General features: G+C 48.1%; 1 protein-coding gene across 1 annotated transcript in view; it reads left to right on the top strand.

Moving 5' to 3' along the window:
- The window catches only part of EFCAB6 (EF-hand calcium binding domain 6), a gene marked incomplete at its 3' end in the record, with an annotated part of 172,103 nt that overhangs the window by 121,219 nt on the left and 25,844 nt on the right, over positions 1-25,040 (top strand). The window contains 5 exon segments of the mRNA XM_082850474.1: positions 261-343; positions 837-1,248; positions 8,723-8,798; positions 8,800-8,913; positions 12,008-12,199. Coding sequence (XP_082706600.1) covers positions 261-343; positions 837-1,248; positions 8,723-8,798; positions 8,800-8,913; positions 12,008-12,199 — 877 coding nt within the window.

The following is a 25,040-nucleotide window of genomic DNA, read 5'->3' as shown; positions in this document are numbered from 1 at the left end:
AATGGGAGAAGGTACATGAAGACAGCACAGCTTCTGGTTTCCCAGCTCAGACACACAAATTATAGGCTGTGCTTCTTAAGAACAAAGGACCTGGACCCCCGCCCCCGTCAGCACTCACTGACTAGACTCTCTGCCCTCCTTGGCTCCTGCTCCTGCATTCCTGCCTCAGGGCCTTGGCGCTGGCTGTCCCTGGGCCCAGAGAGGTCTTCCAGGGGTAAATCCCCACTGGGTCCGTGACCTCCCTGCCATCTCTGCTCAAGTGTCACCTTCCCCAGTGAGGTCCCCCTGCACCCCCTACTGGGAATTGCAGCGCCCCCTACCATGGGCATTCTCAGCCCCGCCTGTGGGTGCTCAGCTAACCCCTGACCCGCTGTGCAGGGCACTGTTGTCCCCTGTTTATCGTTGGCCTTGCCCCGGGGAGAATGTAAATTCTTCTAGGGAGGCCTCTCTCAGTCACTAGGTGTATCCTGACACCTAGAGCAGTACCTGGCACGTGATAGGTGCTCAGCGAGTCTGCAGCAAGAGGATGGAGGTGTATGTCCCGTGTCTGTAAGATCACTGTATTTTTAAGTGTTTGGCTCCATTTTTAAAGTACCCATTCTAGTAAAAAGACAAGGTTGTAATTTCTCTAACATAGTTTTGCTAATGATAATAATAATAAAATGGTAATGATAAAAATGCTTATTATTTTTTTCCAGAATACCTTTCAATGTAAATGTTACATCAAGGCTGCAAAGCATCTTCAAAATTCGTTGTCAGATGAAGCATCAACTCATCACATTAGAATGATCATGGAACTCTTGCTTTAAAGAAATGATTTGTTTTCCCGGTTTTAGTGTGTGTCTCAAATGCATTCTCTTTCAGGGATAAGCTTAAGGACCACTATCAAGATATCAGCAAAGGGGCTTCTCTGGTGGCGCAGTGGTTGGGAGTCCGCCTGCTGATGCAGGGGACGCGGGTTCGTGCCCTGGTCTGGGAGGATCCCACATGCCGCGGAGCGCCTGGGCCTGTGAGCCATGGCCGCTGGGCCTGTGCGTCCGGAGCCTGTGCTCCACGGCGGGAGAGGCCACGGCAGCAAGAGACCCGCGTACCGCAAAAAAAAAAAAAAAAAAAAAAAGATATCAGCAAAGCACTCACCAAACTAGATAAATCCAAAACTGGCTACATATCCTTATGCAAGATGCAGAAGTCGCTGCAGGAGTGCGGCTGTTCTCTGAAGGCAGAGGAGCTGGCCGATCTTCTCACCAGGTTTTCTATGATGAGGCAATACGTTTCTAACAGCACTGAAAATCAGGGTGTCGCATTGCTTTCGTGAATTTCTTCTTTTCCCGTCCACTCAAACAGCCTTTTGGCATTGAAATAACCTCCATGCCACCAAAAACTCAGTCTCTATCTGTGTACAGAAGTAGAACTGTAATGTTGTCCTCATAAAACTTATATAGTACTATAAACCAATGTGACCTCCATTTAAAAAAAAAAAAAAAAGAATGAATCTTCAAATACTCCTCTGGCTGGGCTACGTTCTAATGGGTTTGAGTCAACTCAAAGCAAAAAGAAAGCGACTTGACAAATCCATAGCTTTTCCTGGTGCGTCTCAGCAGCATTAACATCCTTTTTTAACGTTATTTTCATTTCACCCACGTTATTCATGCACTTGGGCAGGAGTCAAGTCGTCCTGCAAGGCTTATTAAAAACAGCAGCCCCCTGCCCTGCCATCTTCCCCATCTCCTGCCCAGAGTCAATAACTTCCAGTGCTTTAATTCATATCTTTTGGTACTTAACTCAGTACTTCTAAGTGACAAACTTATACAGCTACTTCTTGATTTTTCACTTCTAGGCAGTGTCTATCAACTTCCTACCAGGAAGATGCAGATTTAACTCTTTTTCACCCATCACATAACCACCAACCACCTCACCCCGCAGCCTCCACCACCCCGTGGAGACACACGCAAACTTACCCCGTTGTCCCCCCATATTGCTGTGTCGCAGTTTGGTGTAGTTCAATATTCAGGCTTTCTATTACTGTGACTAGCTGATCACTTTTCTTTTCCCGTAGAACGTGCTGTTTGCCCTGGAGTTAATAATAATTTTTTTCTGTTTGCTCAGTTTCCTTGTAGTTCTTATCACTAATTAAACCCCCAACTCACCCCAGCTTGTGAAGTCTCTTTCCAGTATGTTCAGACACCTCAGCTGATCTGTCAGCTTCGTCTTCTTGGACGTCCCTTTTCAGGTTCTTCAACTCTCAGAAATTTTCTTGATTTACTTCATTAAAGAGTTCCTCTCCTGTTTGTTTCTTTCTGAGCCTCCTGTTGTTACTGATTAGTGAGCCAACCAGAGTGTCTCCTTATATTTTAAACCTTCCCCATCCTCCATCTCTTTTTCTTCTTACTCCACCTTCTGGGAGACCTCCTCAGTTTTAGTTCGCAACCCTTCTTTTGAGATTTTTGTCTCTGCTAATCATACTTATCGTATGTTAAATTGCCAGAACTTGTTTTTATTCTCAGAATATTCCTTTTCTATAGCGTCCTGTTCTTGTTTCATGGATATACTAGTTCATGTCTCTGAAGATATTAAGAATAGATTTTTTTAAAGTTTTCTTCACTTGAGAAGTCTCTCCTCAGTGTTGCTTTTTTCTGCTCTCTTCCATGTTAGACATTTTCCTCAAAAATATGCTCCTATTAAGAATGAGCTACTAAGAGATAGATTAAAAGTTCTGCGCAGATGGGGAGAGCTAGTCAACTTCAGTTTGAACCGCTTTGGCAGGGTAATCTGGCAGGTAGTTTCCTTGGAAGACTCCCAATGTCAGAATCTTTAAAACTTTTCTTTTGGGTTGGTCAGATTTCCCAGGGATTAGGGTTGCCGGATAAGACATAGAGTGCCCATTTAAATTTGAATTCCAGATAAACAATATTTTTTTTAGTGTAAGTGTGTGCCATGCGATATTTGGTACATATTTATACTCAAAATTATTTTTGTTTATCTGAAATTCTAATTTAATTGAGTATCCTTCTAGGCTTCTGTTTGTTTCTTTGTTTTTCTAAACCTGGCAACCCAACCAGAGAAGACTTGTTGGTCTCCTGCTGCCAGCACTCTGGGAGCTGACTGGGAACAGAAGGCTGGAAGTTTCAACAGTCAGCATGATAAACCGAATAACGCCCCCAAAGATATTTAAGTCCTAATTCCTGGAACCTGTGAACGTCACCTTATATGGAAAGGGACTTTATGGATGTGATTAAGTTAAGGAACTTGAGAAGGGGAGGTGATCCTGGGTTATATGGGTGGGCCCAGTGTGATCACAAGTGTCCTTATAAGAGGGAGTCAGGGAGAGATTTCACCCAGAAGTGACCACAGAGGGAGAAATTGGAGCGATGTGGCCACAAGCCAAGGATCGCCAGCGGCCACCGGAAGCTGGAAGAGGCAAAGAACAGATTATCCCCTAGATGTTCCTTCTGTTGGTTCCAGGAGATTTCTTGAATCTGACGCGTCTGTTCTCTCTCATCCATCAAATTCCCAACAGCTGTTGTCTTCTTCCACTTTCTCTCCATCCTTCGTGTTTTCTGCTGGTGTTCTGCAAACTCCAGCGAGCATCAGAAACTCGGCTTGCTGGGCCCCTCCCTCGGGCTCTCTGACTTAGCATCCCTGGGAATCTGCATTTCCAACGAGGCCCTGGGTGATGCTGATGCTGCTGGACTAGAGCATCCCAAGAACCACTGTCTGACACCTTTTAAAAACGCCTTCTTCTGTCACTTTAGAAGGAATGGAGCTAGTTATGTGCGTTCAAGCCACTTTAACTGCAAGTCCTATCCTCTTATAATTTTAAACCCAAATAACTCAGAGTTGATTGGTCCTCCTCGGACTGCTTTTGTATGCAGTTTCTGACTTGCGGTGTCCCTTAGCTGTGCTGGCTGGAAGTTGTATGACTAAGTGCATGGGTCTTATGTTCCTCTCTTTGTGAGGTGAGGATACTAGCACCCCTCCCCTCCCTTTAAAAAATGTTAGCGGTTGCTCTAGGGTTTGCAGTGCACATGAACAACTAGCCTAAGTCCACTGTCAAATAACACATTACTACTTCACGGGAGGTGCAGGCGCCTTATTACAAACTAAGTGTTCCTGAATCCTCTCTCCTGTCCCCTGTAACATTGCTCTTACTCATGTCACTTTTCCATTTGCTGTAGTCACCCAATACATTGTTGTTACTTTGAACAATGATCTGTTAGATCAACTAAGAATAAGAAGAATAAAAGATATTATTTTACCTTCATTTATTCCTTCTCTTATGCTCTTTCTTCCTTTAGGTAGGTCCACGTTTCTGACCCGTCTGATTTTCCTTCTCTCAGAAGAATGTGTTCTAGCATGTTTTGAAGGGCAGGGTGGCTGTGGTGATGAACTCCCTCGGTGATTGTTTGTCGGAGAAGGTACTTATTTCTCCTTCACTTTTGAAGGATAATTTCACGGGTTATAGAATTCTAGGTTGGTGATTTTTTCCTTTCCACACTCTAACTATTTCAGTCCACTCTCTTCTTGCTTGCATGATTTCTGATGAGAAGCCCCATGGAATTCTTATCTTTTTTCCTCTGTAGATGCTTTCCCCCCTCTCTGGCTTCTTTCAAGATTTTCTCTTTGTCTTTGGTTTTCAGCAGTTTGAGTATGATATAAGTGGGTGTAGTTTTGGGTATTTTTCTGCGTGGTGTTCTCTGAGCTTCCTGGAAATGTGCCTTGTGTCTATTATTAATTTTGGAAAATTCTCGGCCGTTATTACCTCAAATGTTTTTTTCTGATTCTTTCTTTTTCTCCTTCTGGTATTCCAATTATGAGTATGTTCCACTTTTGAAACTGTCCCACAGTTCTTGGATGTTCTGCTCTGGGGTTTTTTTTTTCCACTCTTTTTTTCTCTTTGCATTTCAATTCAGGAATTTTCTTACTGACATACTTCAAGCTCACTGATTTTTTCCTCAACCATGTCCAGTCTACTGATGAGCCCGTTAAAACGCATTCTTCATTTCTGTTACACTGTTTTTCATTTCCAGGATTCCCTTTGATTCCTAAGAAGGAGTACCCATCCCTGCTTACATCAGCCATTTGTTGTATGTGTTGTCCACTTTTGCCATTGGACTCCTTTACAATTTAATCATAGTTGGTCATTTTAAATTCCCTGTCTGATAATTCCAAACTACATCATGTCTGAGACTGGTTCCCATGCTTGCTTTGCTGTCTCTTCAGACTGTGTTTCTTCTTGCCTTTTAGCATGCCTTGCAGCTGTATTGTTGTTGAAAGCTAGACATGACACACTGGGTAATAGGAACTGAGGTAAGCAAGCGTTTCACGTGAGGTTGTATGTTAATTCGGGCAGGAGGTGGGCTGTGTTTAGTGCTGCTGTAGCTGTCAGTGCCAAGGGCTTAGATTTCCTAGAGTGTCCTTGTTTTTGTCCCTCCTGTTTCCTTAGGCTTCCCTAGGAACTCCTCCTTAAATAGAGTCTGTGTTTGCAGCTCTTTCCTTTGTAACCCACTGTTGTTATGCTGGAGCTGGCTTGATGTGGTGGTAAGGTATGAGGGAGGGGAAAGATTCTGTACTCTTATGATGAAATCTCAGTCTTTCAGTGGACTTGAGTCCCTGGGCTGCAACCTTCAGAGATGTTTCTTAGCTTTTTTTTCTCCCTCAGATGAGACAGGAAGTCTAGAGTGTGCTGGAGTTGGCTCTCTGCCTTTCCCCCAGATGGGCTAAGGCTCTGGTAAATTCTTTTCCCTTGGAAAATTATCATGCCGAAGCCTCTGGGCATATTTCCTAAGGATTATTATTCCCCTTCCCCGGCCAGAGCCAAGAGGAGACCATCTTCAGATTTCCACTGTGATAACCTAGTGGGGTTCTTGACGGTAAAGCCCATGAAAGTAGGGGGTCCCTAAGACTGGGCCCCCAGGGGTTTCTCAGCCTCACACTAGTCCACACACAGCCTCCACCATTGCTCAAGTTACCACTTAAGTGTTCCTACCAGCTTCAAAGGCCTTTGCTCCAGGAAGAGCAGATCTTGGCTGTAATTCTCTATGTTCACCCATCTCTCCAGATTTTGGGGTGACGTTTTGCCCTGTGACCTCAATTTTCTGATGGGACCAAGAAAAACCATTGGTTTTCAGTTTGTTCAGCTTCTTTCTTATTGTGAAGATGAAAGGGACACTTCCAAGTGTCAGAGCTCCCCCCCTTCCTATCACTTTCCCTCTCCATGTCCCAGCTTTTGTCAGCTACAGTTTTTCTTTGGAAGAGCTAGTTAAATTTAACTTTTAAATGTCCTACAGCCACAACCAGGTCCTCTCTGCTTGGTTCATTGCTTGATTATAAAACTCAAAAACCATTAAACGGCATTTCATAATTATGACTATGTACATATTCATAATTCATAATATTCAGTGTCCGGGTAATGAATGAAAATTAGCTTGCTTCTCAGTGGCACTATCCCTGGGCCTCTGTGTCCACCTTTTTGTAGGCAAACCTGGGGGTACCCATGCATCTTTTCTAAGCCATTTGGGGAAAGGCGGTTCTTCACTGTAAGCTGCTTCCAAGGACATAGAGAGTAGGGTGATCTCTTTAACCATTGCTGTTTTCTGAACACGGGGCTCGGGTGAAGTTCAACATTGTCAACCTTCAGCTTTCCCCGGAATTCTGCACCACTTTCTGTTCTCTCCATTTTTCTCCTGCTGTCCTCCATCCTAGAGCCTCGCTCCCCACTCGCCCATTCCAGGTCTGTCACCCAAGAGTGTCCTGGGCTGTTCCCACTATTCTCCAGGGCTGGATCCCCTGTTTCTTATATCCCACATCTTTTTATTTATTAATTTACATTCTTATTTTGCTGGAGTACTTCCTGGAGTAATTTCCTAAGAAAGTGGGGGAACAGGAAATAAATTTTCTCAGTTCTTTGTCTGACACTATTTTTTATTTTCCTTCACACACATTGTGAGCTCGCCTGAACATAGACTCCTAGGGAGAAAATCATTTTCCCGTAAAGCTTTGAAGGACAGCGTTGTCTGTGTGTGCGTATGTGTATGTGTGAGTGTGTGCAAGTGTACGAGTGTGTGAGTGTGTGTTAAGTGTGTGTGTGTGAATGTGTGTATAGGGGAAAGAGGACCGTTTCATCCTCAAATGCCTGTATGTTCTTTTCTTCCTTAAACATGGTCTCCTCTCACTAAATCTATTTCCAGCTGAACAAGAATTCAAATGCATTCAGTGAATAAACCATGGAAAAATAGCACCAGATAAATAATTAACTAAATGATTACAAGAGAGTCTTGTTAAAGCGTAGTTAGGCTTGATACTTTTATAAGCAACAACACAAGGGCTGTGGAATTTCTGTAGTCCACCTGTCAGTGGGGTGATCAACTTTTTTACGAATCAAAACCTTAATAAGGATCCGTCGCTCAGCCGCTTGTTTCTTCTCAAAGACCTCTTGATGATAAACATCTCTGTTATTTGTAATTATATGTAGATTGTTCTTTCCTAGATCCAAAATAGACTTTTCTAAATAATACTGAGATTAGCATATGCATTTGATTTTATTACTAAATTTTAATACCAAGTTGGCAATTTATCCTGCTGATGAAATAGAGTTGATTATCCTTTTCCTCCGTGTCTCTGTCGTGTAAGCCAGCAACGCGGGGCCTGTGGATGGCAGCTCTGCAGCTGTGGGCTGGAGAAGCACAACCCTTGGCTTGTTCTCTCTAGGAGCAGATACCCGAGTCGCTGGAAACTTTCCTCTCCGGCTTCCCGACGTTCCAAGCTGTTCTTTGACACCCGCTCCATCCTGCTGAAAGAAAGTTCAGGGGTCAAGGTGCCAGCAATCCTCAGGGAATCTAAGCTACAGAGATGTGAACTTTGAATGCAATTAAGCTTTATTTTGAGTTATTTTACATGGTTCATAAATATGCTCTATATTCTCACGAAACATGGATTTGCTCTCGCGATGTATTCTTGTAGAAGGTAAAGGTATTTTCTTCTGTGTCGGAGTGCTCTTTTTCTGCGTGGATGTCCTTGTTGAGACACAGAGACACACACCCAGATGGAATTTCTAACTGAGAAAATACTAAACGATGTAGGTTTTGTAAAAATATGTTTTGAGTGCTTTCAGCTTGACAGCATAATTTCAACCATTCTTGAAAAAGGATTTAGCATCTATTTTACTCAGTTCCTCTTTTCCTTTTCACTGTCTTTATTGTACTTCCCTTATTGTCAGATTCCCATTCCGCAGCGCAGGCCCCCCCCACCCCGACCCCACAGTCCTGCCCCCAGACCAGCTCTGCCATCACCATCACATGTATTTCCCCAGGATCCGACTCTGCACATGTCGCGTCCCTGCCGAAGCACCTTCATCTGACTCCGCCACGGGGCCAGATTCCTCAGCCAGGCCTCCTCCTCCATCCTCTGCTCTTCAAGCCCACGAGCCCACCGTCCAGCCTTCAAGTCTCAGAGCTTCAGGGCAGGACAGTCTGTGGCCCCCCCAGCCAGCAGTGGCCCCACGCTCTCTCCTGTCATAGCCCTTCCCCTGTGCCCTTAGACTGCAGTCTTCGTGTGTGCTCGTCTAATAGCATAGCTGACTGGTGTGCGTGCACCTACAGGCCAGGGAATCGTGTCTCAACATTATTCATGTTCTCCACACTGTTCTGTGCTCAGCAAGTGTTTGTTGAATGAATAAGTGATGGTTTTTTAAATTAATATATTGTTTTCTTTCTTTTGGGACAAGTTGGGGAATCAGCTGGCATGGTAATTCCATCAATTACCTCGACTTCTTGAGAGCAGTGGAGAATAGCAAGCCGACAAAAGCCACAAGAGAAAGAGGAGAGCGTGCCGATCAATTTTGCGACCCTAAGTCCAGAGGAGGTTCTGAAGAACATACAGGGGGTCGTTCCCTCCTCCAGTCCGGCTTTGTCAACGGTATGAGAGAAAGCACATGCTTTTTACTGTGGAAACTGAAGTTCTGGGGTTCACGCCAATTCCTAAAACCAGCTCTCAGCCCTGCCCCTCATCCTGGGCCCCTCCACCTCTCGCCACTCTCCTTGGGGCATCAGAACTCGATGGTTGGTCGAGAACAGATTGTTCACTGGAGCAAATGTGTATCCGCTTTTGCTCTGTACAAAGCTACCGTGAGCGTGCCCAGCATGTGTTCTGTGAGACGAAAGTGCTCGGTGTTTAGCAAAGGCTGGGTCTGCAGTGAGGGCAAGGGGTTCTGGGCAGAGGGCAGAGGACAGAGGCCTCAGGGGAGCCCGGGCCAGTGGGGAATGAGTGACGCCAGGTGGCCTTGAAGATGTTGGCCGGGGCCAGGCGGTGGCACAAAGCCTCACCGTGACTGGGAGCCCAGAGCAGGGGGTGTAAGAACGGGGTCCCCCGAGTACACTGACATTTAGGCTGACGTCTGTGTGACCCCGGGGGGGGCGTGCCGAGACCCGGTGTACATGGGCATGGCACTGCGGGGCCCATCCTCGGAAGACAGTGCTCGGGCTGCGCTCCCCACCGAGTGCTGGTCCCCTTTGCGGGTCCCCACATGAGTTCCCCCTGCAGCAGCCATGGGAAGAGAGATGCTGTGTGCAGAGGACAGGCCTTGCAGCCTAATGAGACGGTGAACGCAGGGCCTCCCAGGTGATGCTGGACGCGTGCTGTCCAGACAGCACAGTCCCAGCAGGGTTGCCTCTGTGTCTGCCACATGCAGACCCTCAGCCCCACGCTGACACCGAGGCCCACCTCGCTGAAGGCCTGCGTCCTCTCAGCACCGGGAGGCAAGCTGGGCCCTGCAGTCCAAGGTTCAGTGGGAGACAAGGAGAAAGGCAGGGCAGCCCAGCCAGCTCGTGAACGTTCTGGAATGCCGGCGAGCGTGGCCTTCCTCCCGACAGCAGACATTGTTTGCATGCAGGAATTCTCTGTGAGGATTTAGCATATCTGTGTCTTTATTTTAATGACTATCTAAAGATCAAAGAAAAATTAGTATGAACGCATTGCGGGCCATCTAGAAAGACCATCTGTACCCCTTTCGACACCAGGTTGTCCTGGCCCAGTGGTCACCGCGTGAGGACTGCAAACTCGGATGGGCACAGGGACCAGAAGTACAAAAGTGATGAAGGGGCCAGGCCGCGGCCACAGCAGGCCAGAGGCACAGCCCTGTGTAGAGCGCAGCTGCTCCCCAGCCCCTGCCGACTGCTGCTGAGCTGAAAAATGGTCCCCGCTCTGCTAGATCTTTGTATTTCTCCTGAGAAGCTGTGAAGCCTCCTGACTTCTAAATGTCAGCACGTGCTTCAGATTTGTCAAAAGCACCCTGCGGGCCAAATACATCCCTTTGCAGGCTGGCTCTGCCCCGTTCCAGTTTAGGGTGGCATCACGTCACATCTATCGCGATGTTTCTCAGACTGAGGTCCATGGAACCTGTGGGAGGAACCACGGTTCTCATTTCTGAGAAATACTCCTTAGGAGACGAGGTTTTAAGCAAGAGAGTGAGATTCTCTGGCCAAGAGACTGGCAGGTGGCCTGGAGGGGGAGGGCATTTGGGGCAGCGGGGCGAGGAGGGAATGACGATGTCTGAGGATGGCTGTCAGAAAGGGTACCGGACACATGGTGCAGCTCCTTGTGTCACTGGAGACACGTCTCAGTGCAGCGTCTTGTTTCTGAAGTGACACAGCAATACCTTATATTTATGTAGAGCTTTATAGATCCCTAGCCTTGGCATATTTGATTCTTCCACCCACCCCGTGGCTTGTCAGGCTGGATTGACACGCGGGGAAGCCACACAGCCCCAGGGAAGTGCAGGTCCCGTGGCCACAGCGAGCCGGACCCCAGCTCAGCCCTTAGGTCCACTGAGCCTTGCGGCACCGCAGCACCTTCTAACGCCCTCGGAACAGAATGCTTGGTCAGCTCCCTTCATGTTGACCGCCATTCTCCTGAACATATGCCGAGATCCACTGTGCGCCGGGTACCTGGACAGGTGCGTCTTCAGGTTGCCATAGTAAAACTTGGACCAACACGAGTTCTGTTGTCCCTCTTTTCATACCGATGAAGTTAAGCTCAGAGAGGTTAAGGGTTTATGGTGGGCGACACAGCCAGGGTTGAGTCTACCACCTGGCTGTGCAGCCAGAGGTTTTCCACTGTACCTGGCTGTGTCATATCTACACAGGCTACATGAAAGCTTGAAGCCAGACAGTATTAAGGTTAACTTGGTTACCTGTATAACACCTTGTGGACGGGTGGGGTGTGCCCAGTTAGTCCTGAGTGAGAATTAACCGCAAGGGAATTTGGGCTTGGGTCTGCAAGCACGTTAAATTCTTTCTTAAAAAACTAAGATCTTAACTTACCCCTTGATACGGATTTTCTAGTGCAATAGAAATGAATGGTTTTGTTTCAACAGATGGGAAAAAATGTGCTTTCTTTTTATAGCAAATGTTTGCACTTCGGTTTGACTGCTTTACTGCTGGGCTGGCGCCGGCTGCCCCAGCCCCTCTGCACAGGCGCGGGCAGGGGGGTCTCCCCCACCGTAAAGGACAGAGCCTCGGTGTTCATGCCCTGGGGTGTGGGTGGGATGGGGCAGTCCCTCACTCCTCCTCCTGGCCGCTTCCCACGTCAGACTCCTATCGTGAGACCCCTGCCCCACACCTGGACGCAGTGGGGTAGCACCTGAGCTTCTCACTCACAGGTGAGTCACTGGGGAGCTAGAATTTAATGATGCAGAGACCTCGGGCAAGTGCCCTCGTGCCTCGGAGCCTCCTCGGGACCTGCGAGGACCGGGGCTCCTCTTTCACACCTCTTCGTCTTTGTATCCAAAGAGGAGGGACTAAGGCGAGTTTCCTCAACGACACGTCAACGCTCAAGACGGGGTGCACATCCTACCTGTCTGTCTTCAGTCCTTGTGCGTTTATTTAGTAATTTAGAATCTGCAGGGGACTCACGTTCACTTGATTTCATTTGCATTCAGAAAAGCAATACTTAAAAAAAATATTTTTGAAATTCACTTGACAGTAACATCTGCCTTTTTTTTTTTTAATTGTAGGCATTTTCTGCACTGGATAAAGAGGACACTGGGTTTGTAAAGGCCTCGGATTTTGGACAAGTTCTTAAGGATTTCTGTTACAAACTAACAGATACCCAGTGTCATTATTTTTTGAGGAAACTAATAATTCATCTCACCCCGTATATAAATTGGAAATATTTTCTCCAGAACTTCAACAGTTACCTTGAGGAGGTAAGAATGTATGCAGCACATAAGCATTTCTTTTTGAAAATGGGCTAAAATTAGTGTTTGCAAAATAGATAATTGATTAAAACCACAACAGATAAATTGGCCATCACCTCAGTTAATTAGCTCATTCTAAATGAAAAATTGATATAAATTCTAAGTAGTGTTAGAAGGTAAATACGTATCCTTTAATTCATTAGAATGTTATTCTATTCTATTCTATTATTTTGTTTATTTTCAAAGAAGTTTAGGAGAGCCTGCTTTTGTCTGGTTGTTTTAATGAGTTCTAAGCATCTTAGATCCCTGTAGATGACCTAGTGTCGAGAGAAGTGAGGCCACTACACGTCAGGCCCTGAACCAGCAATGGGGGAATTGGGACCCACTTGGGAGACATTTGTTGAGGACCCACTATGTGTCAGGCCCTGGGCCATGTGTCAGCCAAGCCTGAGGTAGGGGTAATCGTGGAGTTAGTAGAGTCCTGGGGGAAGTCTAAGAGGGCTTCCTGGAGGAGGGTGGGTGGCTGACCACAGGGCTCTCGTTCCTTCCCGGGACCACTTCTCTGGCAGCACGAACTGTTCCTTCTGAGGCTGTTTCTCCATTTCTAAATGTAACTGGACCTACATCATTAGCGACAATTGCAATCTGGTTTCAGCCAACTTGGATTTCTTTGGTCACCATTCTGTGCTGAGTGAGAGTGGACACACAGGTGTACCTGCCGCCATGGAAAGGGAGATGAAAACAAATAGGAAAACTCCAAAAATAGCGCAGCAGCTAAGTCACAACAGGCTTGTGCTGAAATGTATTCAACTGTCCTCCTGGAGCTGGACACTGGGGTCATTTCCAATTGCACACTTTTGTATATAGTGAACACCCGAGTTCATAAATCCTTGATCTGGGATACATTCTTGGAAACGAGATTGCTAGAGCAAATGGCATGAGCGTTTTTAAGGTCTGAGACTCATTGTAGTAATAATAAGAGCAGCAAACTCAATATAGTGCTTCCTGAGGGCAAGGCACCATTCTTAGTCCTCTATAGATATTAACTGGCCTAATTCTTTTGCTATCACTACGAGGCACATGCTAGTAATATCCCATCTTATAGACGAGGACTGGGGCACACACAAGTCATTGCGCACAGTCACCCCGAAGGTGGGCAGTAGAGCTGGTTTGTGGCCCCAGAAGCCTGGCTCCCGACTCCAGGTCTCTGAAGGCTGTGCCGTCTCCTCTGGGGCGTGTGAGCATTTTCATCTCTGCCATTTAGATGGACGTTTCCTAACAAAATATACTATTTTGTTGCCTGTTTCAAAACTTTATGTATATGACATTGTATCAAATTCTGTCTTCGGCGCTTGTGTTTTTCTCGCTTAATATCATGAATTTAAGATTGGTCCATGTTACTACATTGGCTTTAGTTCACTCGCTCAAGCTGCCATAAAATTAGCCAATTAAATGATAAATGAATATATTCTATTGAATGAACAAACTCCGTTCAGTCGTCGTCCTGCTAATGGCATACAGGCGGTTTGCGGTTTTCTTCTGTGACTGTGTCTTTCGCACACTCGGGGTCACTCTGCGTGGAACGGCTGCCGGAGGGGGCGGGGGCACAAGTTGAACCCCACAGACACCGCCACGGTGGCTGCACCTGTCAGTCAGCGCACGCTCCCGCCAGCCACGTGGGAGGGCTGCTGACGCGCCGCATCCCGGAGCCCTTGGTGTTATCGGGAGTTTCATTTCTGCCAAGGCTTTCAAATGTTATCAGCCATCCAGGCTCCCTCGTCTGAGAACTGCCTGAAAGGATTCCACTCCTGTGTTGGTATGGGCGTTGCAAGTGTCTTCTCCTGGTCTGTGACTTGTCTTTTCTCTTTGTCTGTGGGAACTGTCACTATTTTTATGTGAATTATACTTTTTTTCTGATTTTAAAAGAAATACATATTGTGAAAAATTTGGTAAATACAGGAAAGTGTAAAAAAAAGAAGATAGTCGTTTAACCCTGTGATGATGGTGTGATGATGGTGTGATGACAGGAACAACCTCCATACGGTTTAGTGAGACCTGCTGAGCTCTGGGCCCTCCCCCTGGCATTTGCTCACCTGGTTTGCTGCCCGGATGAGGGAGGGGATACAGGTGGAACACGTGGGTCCCAAAGTCAGGTACCCGCCTCTGCAGCTGGAGTGGACGCCAGGCAGTTCAGCTTCAGAGCTGTCTTCTTCCCAAGGGCCACGCTGCCTCGGAGAGCTTCTTCGTCTATTTTTAATGCATTTACCCCCAAACCATAAAGTTTGCCATCTTAACCCTTTTTAAGTTAATGCACAGCTCAGTGGCATGAAGTCCATTCACGTTGCTGTGTAATCATCACCACCCTCCACCTGCAGAACTCTCTTCGTCTTGCAAAACTGAAACCCTGTCCCCATTAAACACTAACTCCCCAGCCCCTGGCACCCCCCGTTCTACTTTCTCTAGGAATTTGACGACTCCAGGTGCCTCAGACGAGTGAAACCTGCGGTACTTGTCCTTTTGCGTCTGGCTTATTTTACTGAGCGTAATGTCTTCAGGGTTTATCCTCTTGTAGCACGGTCAGAACTTCCTTCCTTTTTAAGTCTCATAATACTCCACTGTATGGATAGACCATGTTTTGTGTATCCATTGATCTATGGATACATCTATTTCTATCCTATCCAGTGAACACTTGGGTTGCTTCCACGTTTTAGCTACGGTACTGTGAATAATGCCGCCGTGAACGTGAGTGTACAGATGTAATGCGTGTTTTTACATAGTGGAGATAACATTTTAGATATAATCATGTATCTTGCTGTTTTTCCTTTAACATTAAATTCCACCAAGTCACTTAAAGTTCTTCCAAACATGAGTTAAAATGTGTGCATAACGTTCCATTAACTCCTTATTTTTAAGCATTTTGGTTTTTTTCCAGCTTTCACCACTGTAATTTGCTGGGCCATGAACACTTTGTATGCAAGTCTATGTACACATTTTGGACCTTCTTCCTAAAGAAAGAATCCAAGAAATAAAATAACTGGGCTCAAAGGATAGGAATACTTTTATTGATCTTGAAAGCAGCCCCATTTTTAAAAAATAATTTTTTCTAGTAGGTTGAATCATATGAAATCACCATTTTTAGAGTCCTAAATGATTGAATATTGACAATTTCATATGGTTTAAGCTAGTATTTGTAGAAGTAATCTGTGTCCATTTTACATGATTTGGAATATACCAGTCATTTTGAAGGAGAGAATTAAAGTCAGCCCTAGGGACAAACACTGTTAACATGTTGGTATATTTATCTCTAATCCTCTTTTTTATACAGATATCCTTTGGGGGTGAGGTCAAGGACAGAGAGTATATGCTGCTGAATTAGGGGGTGGTTGGGGATTCTCGCAACTCTTAAAAGACTCTTTAATATTTTTAAATTTATTTTTCTTTGAACTTTAAAATTTTATTTTATTATTTTTTATTAATTTTAATTAATTTATTTATGTTTTGGCTGCGTTGGGTCTTCGTTGCTGTGCGCGGGCTTTCTCTAGTTGTGGTGAATGGGGGCTACTCTTCGTCGCGGAGCGCGGGCTCTAGGCGCGCGGGCTCAGTAGTTGTGAGCTACTTGCAGGCTCTACTGGCGGCACGCAGGCTCAGTAGTTGTGGCGCACGGGTTTAATTGCTGCGTAGCCTGTGGGATCTTCCCCGACCAGGAATCGACCCCATGTCCCCTGCACTGGCAGGTGGATTCTTAACCCCTGCACCACCAGGGAAGTCCCAAGACTCTTTTTTAAACAAACGTTTATTATTTGTATCAAAGTAATATATGCCCATATAGAAATAAAATTGAATTGTTGCAAAAGATTTAAAAGCAGAGATCACTTGATCAACTGTTCACCGCAGTCCTGCTTCCCAAATGCAGCCACTGTACCCCCTGTTGTTTCTCCAGCTGCACCTTCCTGTCTCTCAGCACCTCCCCTACCCTCCATTCCCTAACCACCCCCAGATAGGAGAGAGGGCTCGGCTTTCCCACCCCAGCTGCCCAGCTCCTCCTCTGGGACCCCTGCATGTCCCTCTGGAGCTGCCTTTTCACTTCCTGTGATATCGCGGGCATTTCCACGTCAGTGATTTGTCACTAACGCAAATCACTTTGCTTTAGAGACAAAGTGGGGTGGATGGGTACCATCCCAGTCACTCTGTCCATCAGCCAGCATTTTCTGTGCGCCCGCTGTGTACCCAGCACTGAGCGGGTCCTCAGGTCAGCCAGGGGCCTGCGTTCTAGCGAGGGAGACGAACGAGAAATGAGAATATGTACCAGATGTCAGAAGCCAGTATGTGCTGTGGGATAAAATAAACCTGGACAGAAGGGTAGCCCGGTAAGAAGCGGACATCTGAGCTGAGACCCAGCGGATGGCAGGGAGGGACTCAATGACCTCTAGGGAGGGGCTGTCAGAGCACAACCCTGCAGAGACCCAGCAGGAGGGAGCCCTCAGGGCTTGAGGTGTGGCTGCCTGGGTGGGCGGGAGGGACGGATGAGGGGGGCGGCCCTGTAGCTCACTTCGACTCTGAATAACATGGAGACCCAGGGAAGGTGTGGGGAGAGGAGCGTCGTGACCATGACCAACTAACATTTTAGAGAAGTCACGGTGGACACCGGGTGGGGAAGGCTCGGGGAGGGTGCCCGGGGGTGCCCAGGGCCAGTAGGGAGGCGGGCGCACCCTGGGGAGGGATGCTGCTGGCGTGGCTGCTTCTGGATATTTTTGGAAAGGGGAAGGTAAGAGAATGAGTCAGGAGTGGCCCAGGCTTTGGGCCTTTGAATGGGGAAGGGAGCGGGAAGACAGGTGTCCTGGGTCAGCAATCAGCTTCATTGGCTTTGCCGATGCCGCGTCGTTGGTCTTGAAGCGACTTCCAGTGTTCCGAGTTCTAATTACTGTAGAGTGTCCTTGCCGAGCACCTATAAGTACGTGCCCAAACCCTTCCAGCGGCTCCCACTGGAGGACTCCACTGGCCACGCTGAATCTTGACGGGCTGTGTGCAGAGGTCACGCAGCCTGCAGGCAGAGGACGCGGCTCGTCCTCACTCACGGTCACTCTGAGCATCTCTGCTGACCCTTGAGTTCCCAGAACCAGGGGCGAACGTCTCCAAAGCTTCCAACTTTGCCACACGCTTCCCCTGACATTCGTCCTACCTGATTTCTTTGCAAAGTCCCCTTTGCCTCTGGAAGCACTTTGCTGAACATCCTTGCGAGGAGGTTCTAGGATTAATTGCAACGTGAATGACGGTGGGAGATGTGTTTCGAGACAGGAAGGGACATGGAGGCTGGCGGGGCAGCGGGGACTCAGAGGTGGCACAGACTGGCCCACTGTTTGCCCTCACCCCCCGCTTTCGCTGTCCATGTGCAGTGGGTGCTTGGGACTAAGTGGCATCAGCCCCACACCGGCCTGGGGGTGGGAAGTCCTGCTGAGAAGCCAGTGCTTGAGCAGAGGTGCCTTTACCGGAAGGACAAGTTGAGGTTGGGACTTCCAGCTTGAAAGGATGTGGGGTGTGAAGCCTCAGTGTGGGGCGACCATACTGTTCAGGGTGCATTGGGGGTTTCTTTTGCCCCGTTTTTTTGAAGAGGGAGGAGGGCAGCAGGGGCCGACCACCGGGGCCCTGCGTCCCTCGCTCCGGAGTTCAGGTCCCTTTCTCTGAGCGGCAGGACACTCCTTAAGACTTCTGAGCAGGGACCTGGGTCAGCTTCCTCAAGGGGGGCTGAGATGGCAAAGTGGCTGTGTGAGAGCCGTGACCGTGTACATAGTGATGGTTTCGGAAGTTTAGTCCTGAGCTGATGTTCTTAATAGAAGGAAAAGAAGTCACAAACAATAGGAAGAGTTAATGCATCCTCCTCGAGCTCATTAAATACATCAGCCATCCCTTCCTCTAGGGGAGGCATGGCGGCAAGTAATTAAAAGGAGATTACCAAAATGGAATTAAGGCAGTCGGGACCTCTTCTCGCAAAGGAAGTTCGCTGTGAATAATCGCCAGCCAAACCGAATCCGTTCTTGGAACAGGGACAGCTGGAAAGGTAGCTAAGGAGTCCCGTAAGGCTTGAGGAGATGGAACGCACACAGAGAGTAAAGATGACGATTCTACCCCTGCTCACGATCCGGTTCTCAGTCGGGGTGCACCGCTAAGTCTGCCCCCCAAAACTGGTATTGCTCTGTGTCTCGCGTGTCCATCACGCACAGCAGGGGAAAAGCGTCTTGGCTGCTTTCAGAACAGGTGCCGCGTTACTTTCAGATCCTGGCGTGCGGCTCGGCCCTGGCGTGTGGCTCGGCCCTGGCGTGTGGCTCGGCCCTGGCTTTTTGGCTGCTGGCTCTTTCCGCTGCCCCACTGAAGCGTTTCTCAAAGTGGGGGTCACGGGCTGGCGCAGATCAACCGCGCACCGTCGGCTCAGCGCGTGGGCTGCACGTCACTCTCGGGACACCGAGCTCGGCCTGGAGCCCGGGGAGCTGTGGACGACGAGACTCCGTCAGGCTTTGCAGACAGGAGCAAAGGGCATGCCTGGTGCCACCGGGAGCATCACACCCGAGTCAGGACAAGAAACACTAGCTCAGGTGGCACAAAAGAAGAGGAACGAGGTATTAAAACTGAAATGCTACCAGAGCCTTGGTTGAAGAGTAAAAAAGAAAAAACAAGACAGGCTCTGGACGTCAGCAGTAACACTTTTTTCATAAGATTCTCACAAACGAGGTGAAAACATTATCTGAATGTCTGCCCTCAGCAAATACCTCTTTTTCACTTCTGGGAAAAACATTTTACATTCAAAATGCTACGTGCAAACTATATGGAGTATCACTACTTGTTTTTAGAAATCATTGCTCTTTAACATTTCTTTTAAGTCTTAAAGTACAATTTCAGTGTCTTCCGTGAATATAAAATAATGCTCAGAGCAGAAATAGAATTTTTAAAAGACACGGTAGAAACCCATATAAAATCTTTCTACTTTATTATCATGGAAATAATGGAATTTTTTTAACAAAACGCATCCTTATTCAATGCAGAGTAATTATTTTGTCCCATTCTAGCTAACACAGAGCCAATGAGATCTGTCCTTACCTTGTGTTTATAGTATATTGTCTTTAAAGTCATCCAGTGAGATGTTGAGTAACTTGAAGATGATTTTTTTCCAAGAGAGAACTTAAGATTGTAGTTTTCACTTGAACAAGAGACCGTAAAGCACATCAAAATGTTTGTAATCTTTTATGAACATCACATTTATATTAGTTGCCAACAGTGCTACTTTGATTTATCTTTCTTTTTATTGTAAACATAATGGTGTCCATGTATTTATAATGAATATTATAAAGAATGGGGACGTTTCCTTTTCAGGAAAAGCCTGGAAGATTATTGGAAATAAATTAAGGAAATTATTAAGAAATGTCATTCCTGTTATTTACTCTTGCCTCTGATGGCGAGAAAGGCTAAGTCCTCTTGATACAATTTCGGTGATTTTTGAATGTTTCCCCTAAATTTCACTCACTTTCCACTTGCCAATGGGATAATTACTACCTGCTGTCCTGGAGACGGTTGAGTATATGGCAGGGTGGGAGGGATGACACAGGCTGCTTGGACACTTGCGGTGGCCTTGGTGACAGTGCAGGGTGAGGGGCTGCTGGGCCCGCTGTGCCTGAGCTAAAGGAAAAGGAATATTGTCAACCACCGCCCTGTATGAAAATAACATCATCACACCAGAGAAGCAGTTAGGGGCCAACCTGCTCAAGTCACCTGACCACAGCCAGCATGACGCGTCGCCGTTCTCGTGAGGTTAACACGCTTCTCCCAAGTCTGAGCGCGTCGAAGCACCCTTGCATCCTCGGCCCCGTCTTGATCTGGAGCCTCCAGTCAGAAGGAGTAGAAGTCCCCCCGTCTTCCCCAGCCTCCAGGGGTGTGGACAGTCGAGGGACTGGGCACCTACCTCTCTAGCAGCTGCCAGATGGGCCCCTGCCAGAATTAGGACAGGGCTCGGCCACCTGGTTTCCACGCCTCTTGCAGAAAAGCAAAGGGGGCCGTGCCAGGCTTGCTTCCACCTGACCCCTGTACAGCGCCAGCAGGACCGGGCCTCAGCCCGTCTCTAGGGAATGCTGTACAGCTCCTCCGATGTCCCACCTTGTATTTGTCACTCACTCTCGCATTCTCCAGATGCTTTCGCCAGCACTCCCCTCGAATCTGGGCTGGCGATCTCTCTTGATTCCTCCCCTCAGTGGGAATACATGAGGGTATTCACGTATAGGGTATTCATGTATAGGGTATTCACGTACAGGCTCTCTACATGTTCAAAATAAGCGGACTGTGACACAGCCCATGCCCGCAGACCCCCTCCAGGGCCACAGCAGTCTGATTTGCAGTCTAATTCAATTGCCAGTGTTTGGGTCAATTAAACATCAGAGTTGAGCTGTACCGTTGATTCTACAAGGTGATGACCATATCAGGAAGCCAGGAGTCAATCCAAGAAGTCATTGTTCCGAACAAGCCTTGCAGAGCAAATCCAGGCTGCAGACAGCACCAGTTTCTTAATTGTTACCACATACCTACACGTCTCGCTTGGAGGTGAGCTCTCACGTTCTGGCTTTAGCTGCCCCGTTTGACTGGGAGAATCTTACCTTCCCACATTCAGCACATGTGTGACAGTGTGTGCCGGACCCTGGCCTACCTAGTGATTTTGCCCAGCCAGTTACCGTCATCTTCTTATCACCCACAGTCAGACACCAACATCCAAACGGTGGCTAGTACGCATTGGGCACGTGCTGTGAGCCAGGCCCTGTTCTAGGCACTTTACCTAAATTAACTCAGTTAACCCTCCTAAGACCCCTTTTAAGGATCGGGAGACCGAGGAACAGAGAGGTCACAGCATCCGTTCCCGGTCACACAGCTAGAAGTGCCAGAGCTGGGATTAGAGTTCAGACCAGAGCCAGGCCCCTGCTCTCAGCTTCCTACTGTCAGTGGGAGCTGTCTCGAGTGTCCCCTCCACAGGATTGGTATTTGGATGAAGCGAGTTAATGCAGAAAGAGCTTTGCATGGTACCGAACATAGCAAACACCAAATGTTTACATTATTAGTTTTTATTCTATCCTACTTCAGTGAGTGCGTGGTTATTGTATAATATTTAGTAATGATGTGATTATACAGTGTGTAATTTATTTGCGTGGAAGAATTCATCTCATAGTTTCATACATGAATTCAGCCATGAGTTTCTTGAACATTAAAGGGTTGAAGGCGTAGCTTAAATGTTTCCTTTACTTCTCAGCATTTTGTGGCAGTTTCGTGCTACCAAAGGATTTGTGCACGGGGTGTGTGCAGAGGTGTCGGATGGATCCGTTGTGAAGGTTGAGCTGTATGGTGGGAGTCAGCTCGGAGAGCCGAAGGGGGAGGACCTAAGTCTGCATGGTCAGGGGCAGAGACGGCATAATCAGCTCTCTGATGAGCTTACACCGTGTCTGGACACCGGGAGACCAGGCTTCCCGGGCATAAGGACAGCATGTGCAGAGACCCAAGATGGGAAACGTGTACTTTGGGCATGGCTAGAGCATGGGTCAGGTGGGCTGAGAGGCCGGGGGCAGAGGATCTGCGAGGGAGGCCAAGGGGCAGGGCTGTTAGGGTGGGTCTCCCCCGTGCTTGCCTCCATGGGCATCTCAAAGCATCAGCTTCTCCAAGGCAGGGGTTTGTCTCTGCCATTCACTGCTCTATTGCCCGTGCCTGGCATGGAGCCTGGCACGCGGTAGGCCCTCAGTCAGTGCTGATGAATTCGCATATTCCTCTCTTGGGTGGGCTCTGTACTTGTGCGTGTGGTGGGGCTGGGATCATGGAAGGATGGGAGAGCACAGCTCTGAAGTCATCAGCTCACAGGGGAATAGCCTGGGGACTGGGCCGGGTCCTGACCCACTTACTTTGTCTAGAAATAGGGAGAACCATGGCTGCCTCGAAGGGCAATGGGAGGATTAGAGAAACTTCTGCAATGCCCCAGCCCAGCGCCTGGGTGAAGGAGACACAGGGAAGGACGGCCACCAGGACTGGGTGTCAGTTAGCTTTGGTTCAGTTGACTTGAAGCTTGACTTGATTGTAGCCTTTCCAAAGGAAAAGGAACCTGGAATCTCCAGATTTGCCTTCATGCATTGCCTAGAAAGAATCCCTCCGTGGTCAGAGATCCCAGTGTGGGTAGCGGTCACGCCACCGGGAAACTGGGGTTGTGCCTGCAGTTCTGGTGTCACCCTTTTGAATCTGCAAACAGCATACTGGATCGCTGAGGCCAATTCATCGATCACTAAGACCTCCAGACCTCCCGACAGACGAGCGTCTACCCTTGGCCTCGTGCGTGCTGGGCTCTGGGAGTCGCAAAAGTTGGTACCTTGATCCGGCGGGAGGCGTCTGTAGCAGCACGTCTGCACACAGAGCTTTCACTTTATTCTCAACTGGATTTTTTTTAATGTTTTATCTTTTTTTTTGACAGGCAGTTTTGCTGCTGTTGTTATTTTTAGCATTCATTAATTCACTGTAAATACAAATGAAGATACAGTGCAATTAATTTCTTTGCTAATCAAAATATTTGATCAAATGAAGCAATTTTTCAATTCTTAGAAGTAATTATACTGTTCTTTAAAAGGAAGTAGAGGAATTCATTACTGAGTATTTCTAATTAGGAGTTTTTGCTACCTGCTGTATTCTTATTCTGTATGAAGTTTTGGGATTGTTTTTTTTTCCTCCTGTAAGGAATCATGGGAAAAACTGTATAATTGAATCCCTAAGTATTCAGAACAAAACTTAGTAGAAGAATCATGCAGTCTGATTAGCTAATTATAACCTTCATAATAGTTAGACTGATATACTCACATGTTTCTAATCTGACAGCTGGAATGGACCTTGCTAAACCATGTTGTCCCAGCCAGGTGACTGCCACCTTGGACACCCACAGGAGGAGTATCACAAAGTCCCTTTGCAAAGTGCCCATCGTCAAGGAACACTGACAGCCAAAAAGCCACCTTCTCGTCTCTGTACTCTGAGCTCAGTACCTTTTACTTCTCACTAACTAGAAATTCAGAACTGAAGGGGTCAGCTATCGCCATGTAACAGACAACCACGGAGCCTCCAGGACTGTGAGCATTCGTTCGGCTTTTGCTTGTGGGCTGGCTGATCTGGGCTGGCTCGGCTCTGGTGGCCTGACTGGGATATCTCTGCTCCTTGGACCAGAGCGAAGTCACGTGGGCTCCTCTCGAGGCAGCACGACAGACACAGGAAGGCTTGCAGATCACACAAGCACTTTTTAATTCTTTGGTCACGTTGTACCTGCTAACGTTCCCTTGGCCAAAGCAGTCATATGGCTGAATCCAAAGCCACAGGATAGGGAAATATTCTCAGCTCTTCAGTGGGAGGAACCCCGGAGTCCCATGGCAAAGGATGTGGAGACAGGGGAGTTGAGGAAATGGGCCTTGAATGCAGCATGCCACCAGCAAACAGATACACGGCGTGTCTCTGTCTCCAGCCCTACCAGATCATCTGACAGCTCAGCCCACCCCTCCACCCCTTCCCTACCACGTTCTCTCCTCCAGGTTACCTAGAGAAGTTGCTTAGGATACGATTTCATGGAAAATTGATTTTATAAGTCAGCCAAGAACGTGGCTGGACGTAACTTATTGACAGGACACTAGAAGGCTCTGTTATGGAATCATTCCCGTAACAGAGCTGTTGAAACAAGAGTACAATAAAACTGAATATGAGCTAACAGAATTCCAGGATCAGTGAACCCCTGGGGCGCCCTGCCCTCTCTGGCTTGTTCTTGCCCTGGGCTCACTCTCTCAGCTTTGGGTTGGGGTCACAAGTTTCTTACTTGGGGATCCCCCAACCCCTTTCAAATATGAGTTCCCTGCAGCAGAGATGGGTTAATTCGTCTTTGTGGGGGACAGGTCAGTGCAGTGCCTTCCTGAGAGGACAGGATGCTCCCTGTTTGTCCCCTGTCTCCTGGGATGATTCTTGCGGGCAGCTCCCTCTGACTGGTGTGGCTGTCACGACCTTACAGACTGAGAACCTTGGCCCAGGGAAGTGAGGGGACTGCTTGAGATCCAGCCAGAAGATGGCAGGGCTCTAGCCTAGCCGTCCTGAATCTAAGCCCCGGCTCCGCCTGCAGGGCCCGAAGCAGCTGGTCAGGAGCCCGGGTCCTGCGGAGGGCCCTCCTCGAGGTGCGTGACCACGTCTCAGACCTGGCTTCCCTCCCCAGCAGGCTGGCTTGACCTGCAGGCAACAATGGGTGCCGCATGCCTCTGCCCTCTGATGACCCACCATAGAGCCGGCGTGGGCCAGGAACCAGGACTCAGCCCAGCTCTGCCCGACCTCTTGACTCAGGCAAAGATGTCTATTAAAACAACCGGCAGGAACAGCAAGAACGGCCGCCCATGTTTGCCGGGCATTGGGCGAAGCGCTGCGAGGGTTTTTTTGTCGAGATCCCAGGCCTGACCTTTGAGACGGTTCGGGTTTTATTCTCGTGAGGAAAGTGAGGCAGAGGGGAGTGCGTCTTGCCTGAGGTCACAAGAAAGAGCAGAACTGAGCTCCATTCAGCCCTGAGCAGCCCCAAAGCCCTCAGCTGACGGCGAGCTGTCCTCGCCCTCCAGGCCCGGCCCCTCCACTTGACCAGTCTGGCCCCTGGTCGGCTTCTGCTGGGTCCCAGTCAGGCGGAACTTGGGTTGCTGCTCCCTGGCTGTGCTCTCGAGGCCGCGTGGGTCTGCCCCTTCTTCACGTTTGGTGTCAGGCGCGGAATGGTGGTGGATCTGGCCTGAGCCGCCAGGAGGACGGGACACAGGCTGGGGGTCCCAGCTCTGTGCCTGCAGGGCTT

The sequence above is a fragment of the Leucopleurus acutus genome, assembly GCF_964270905.1.
Source record: "Leucopleurus acutus genome assembly, chromosome: 11".
In the NCBI taxonomy this organism is placed as follows: domain Eukaryota; kingdom Metazoa; phylum Chordata; class Mammalia; order Artiodactyla; family Delphinidae; genus Leucopleurus; species Leucopleurus acutus.
This window is presented reverse-complemented; position numbering and strand designations above follow the sequence as displayed.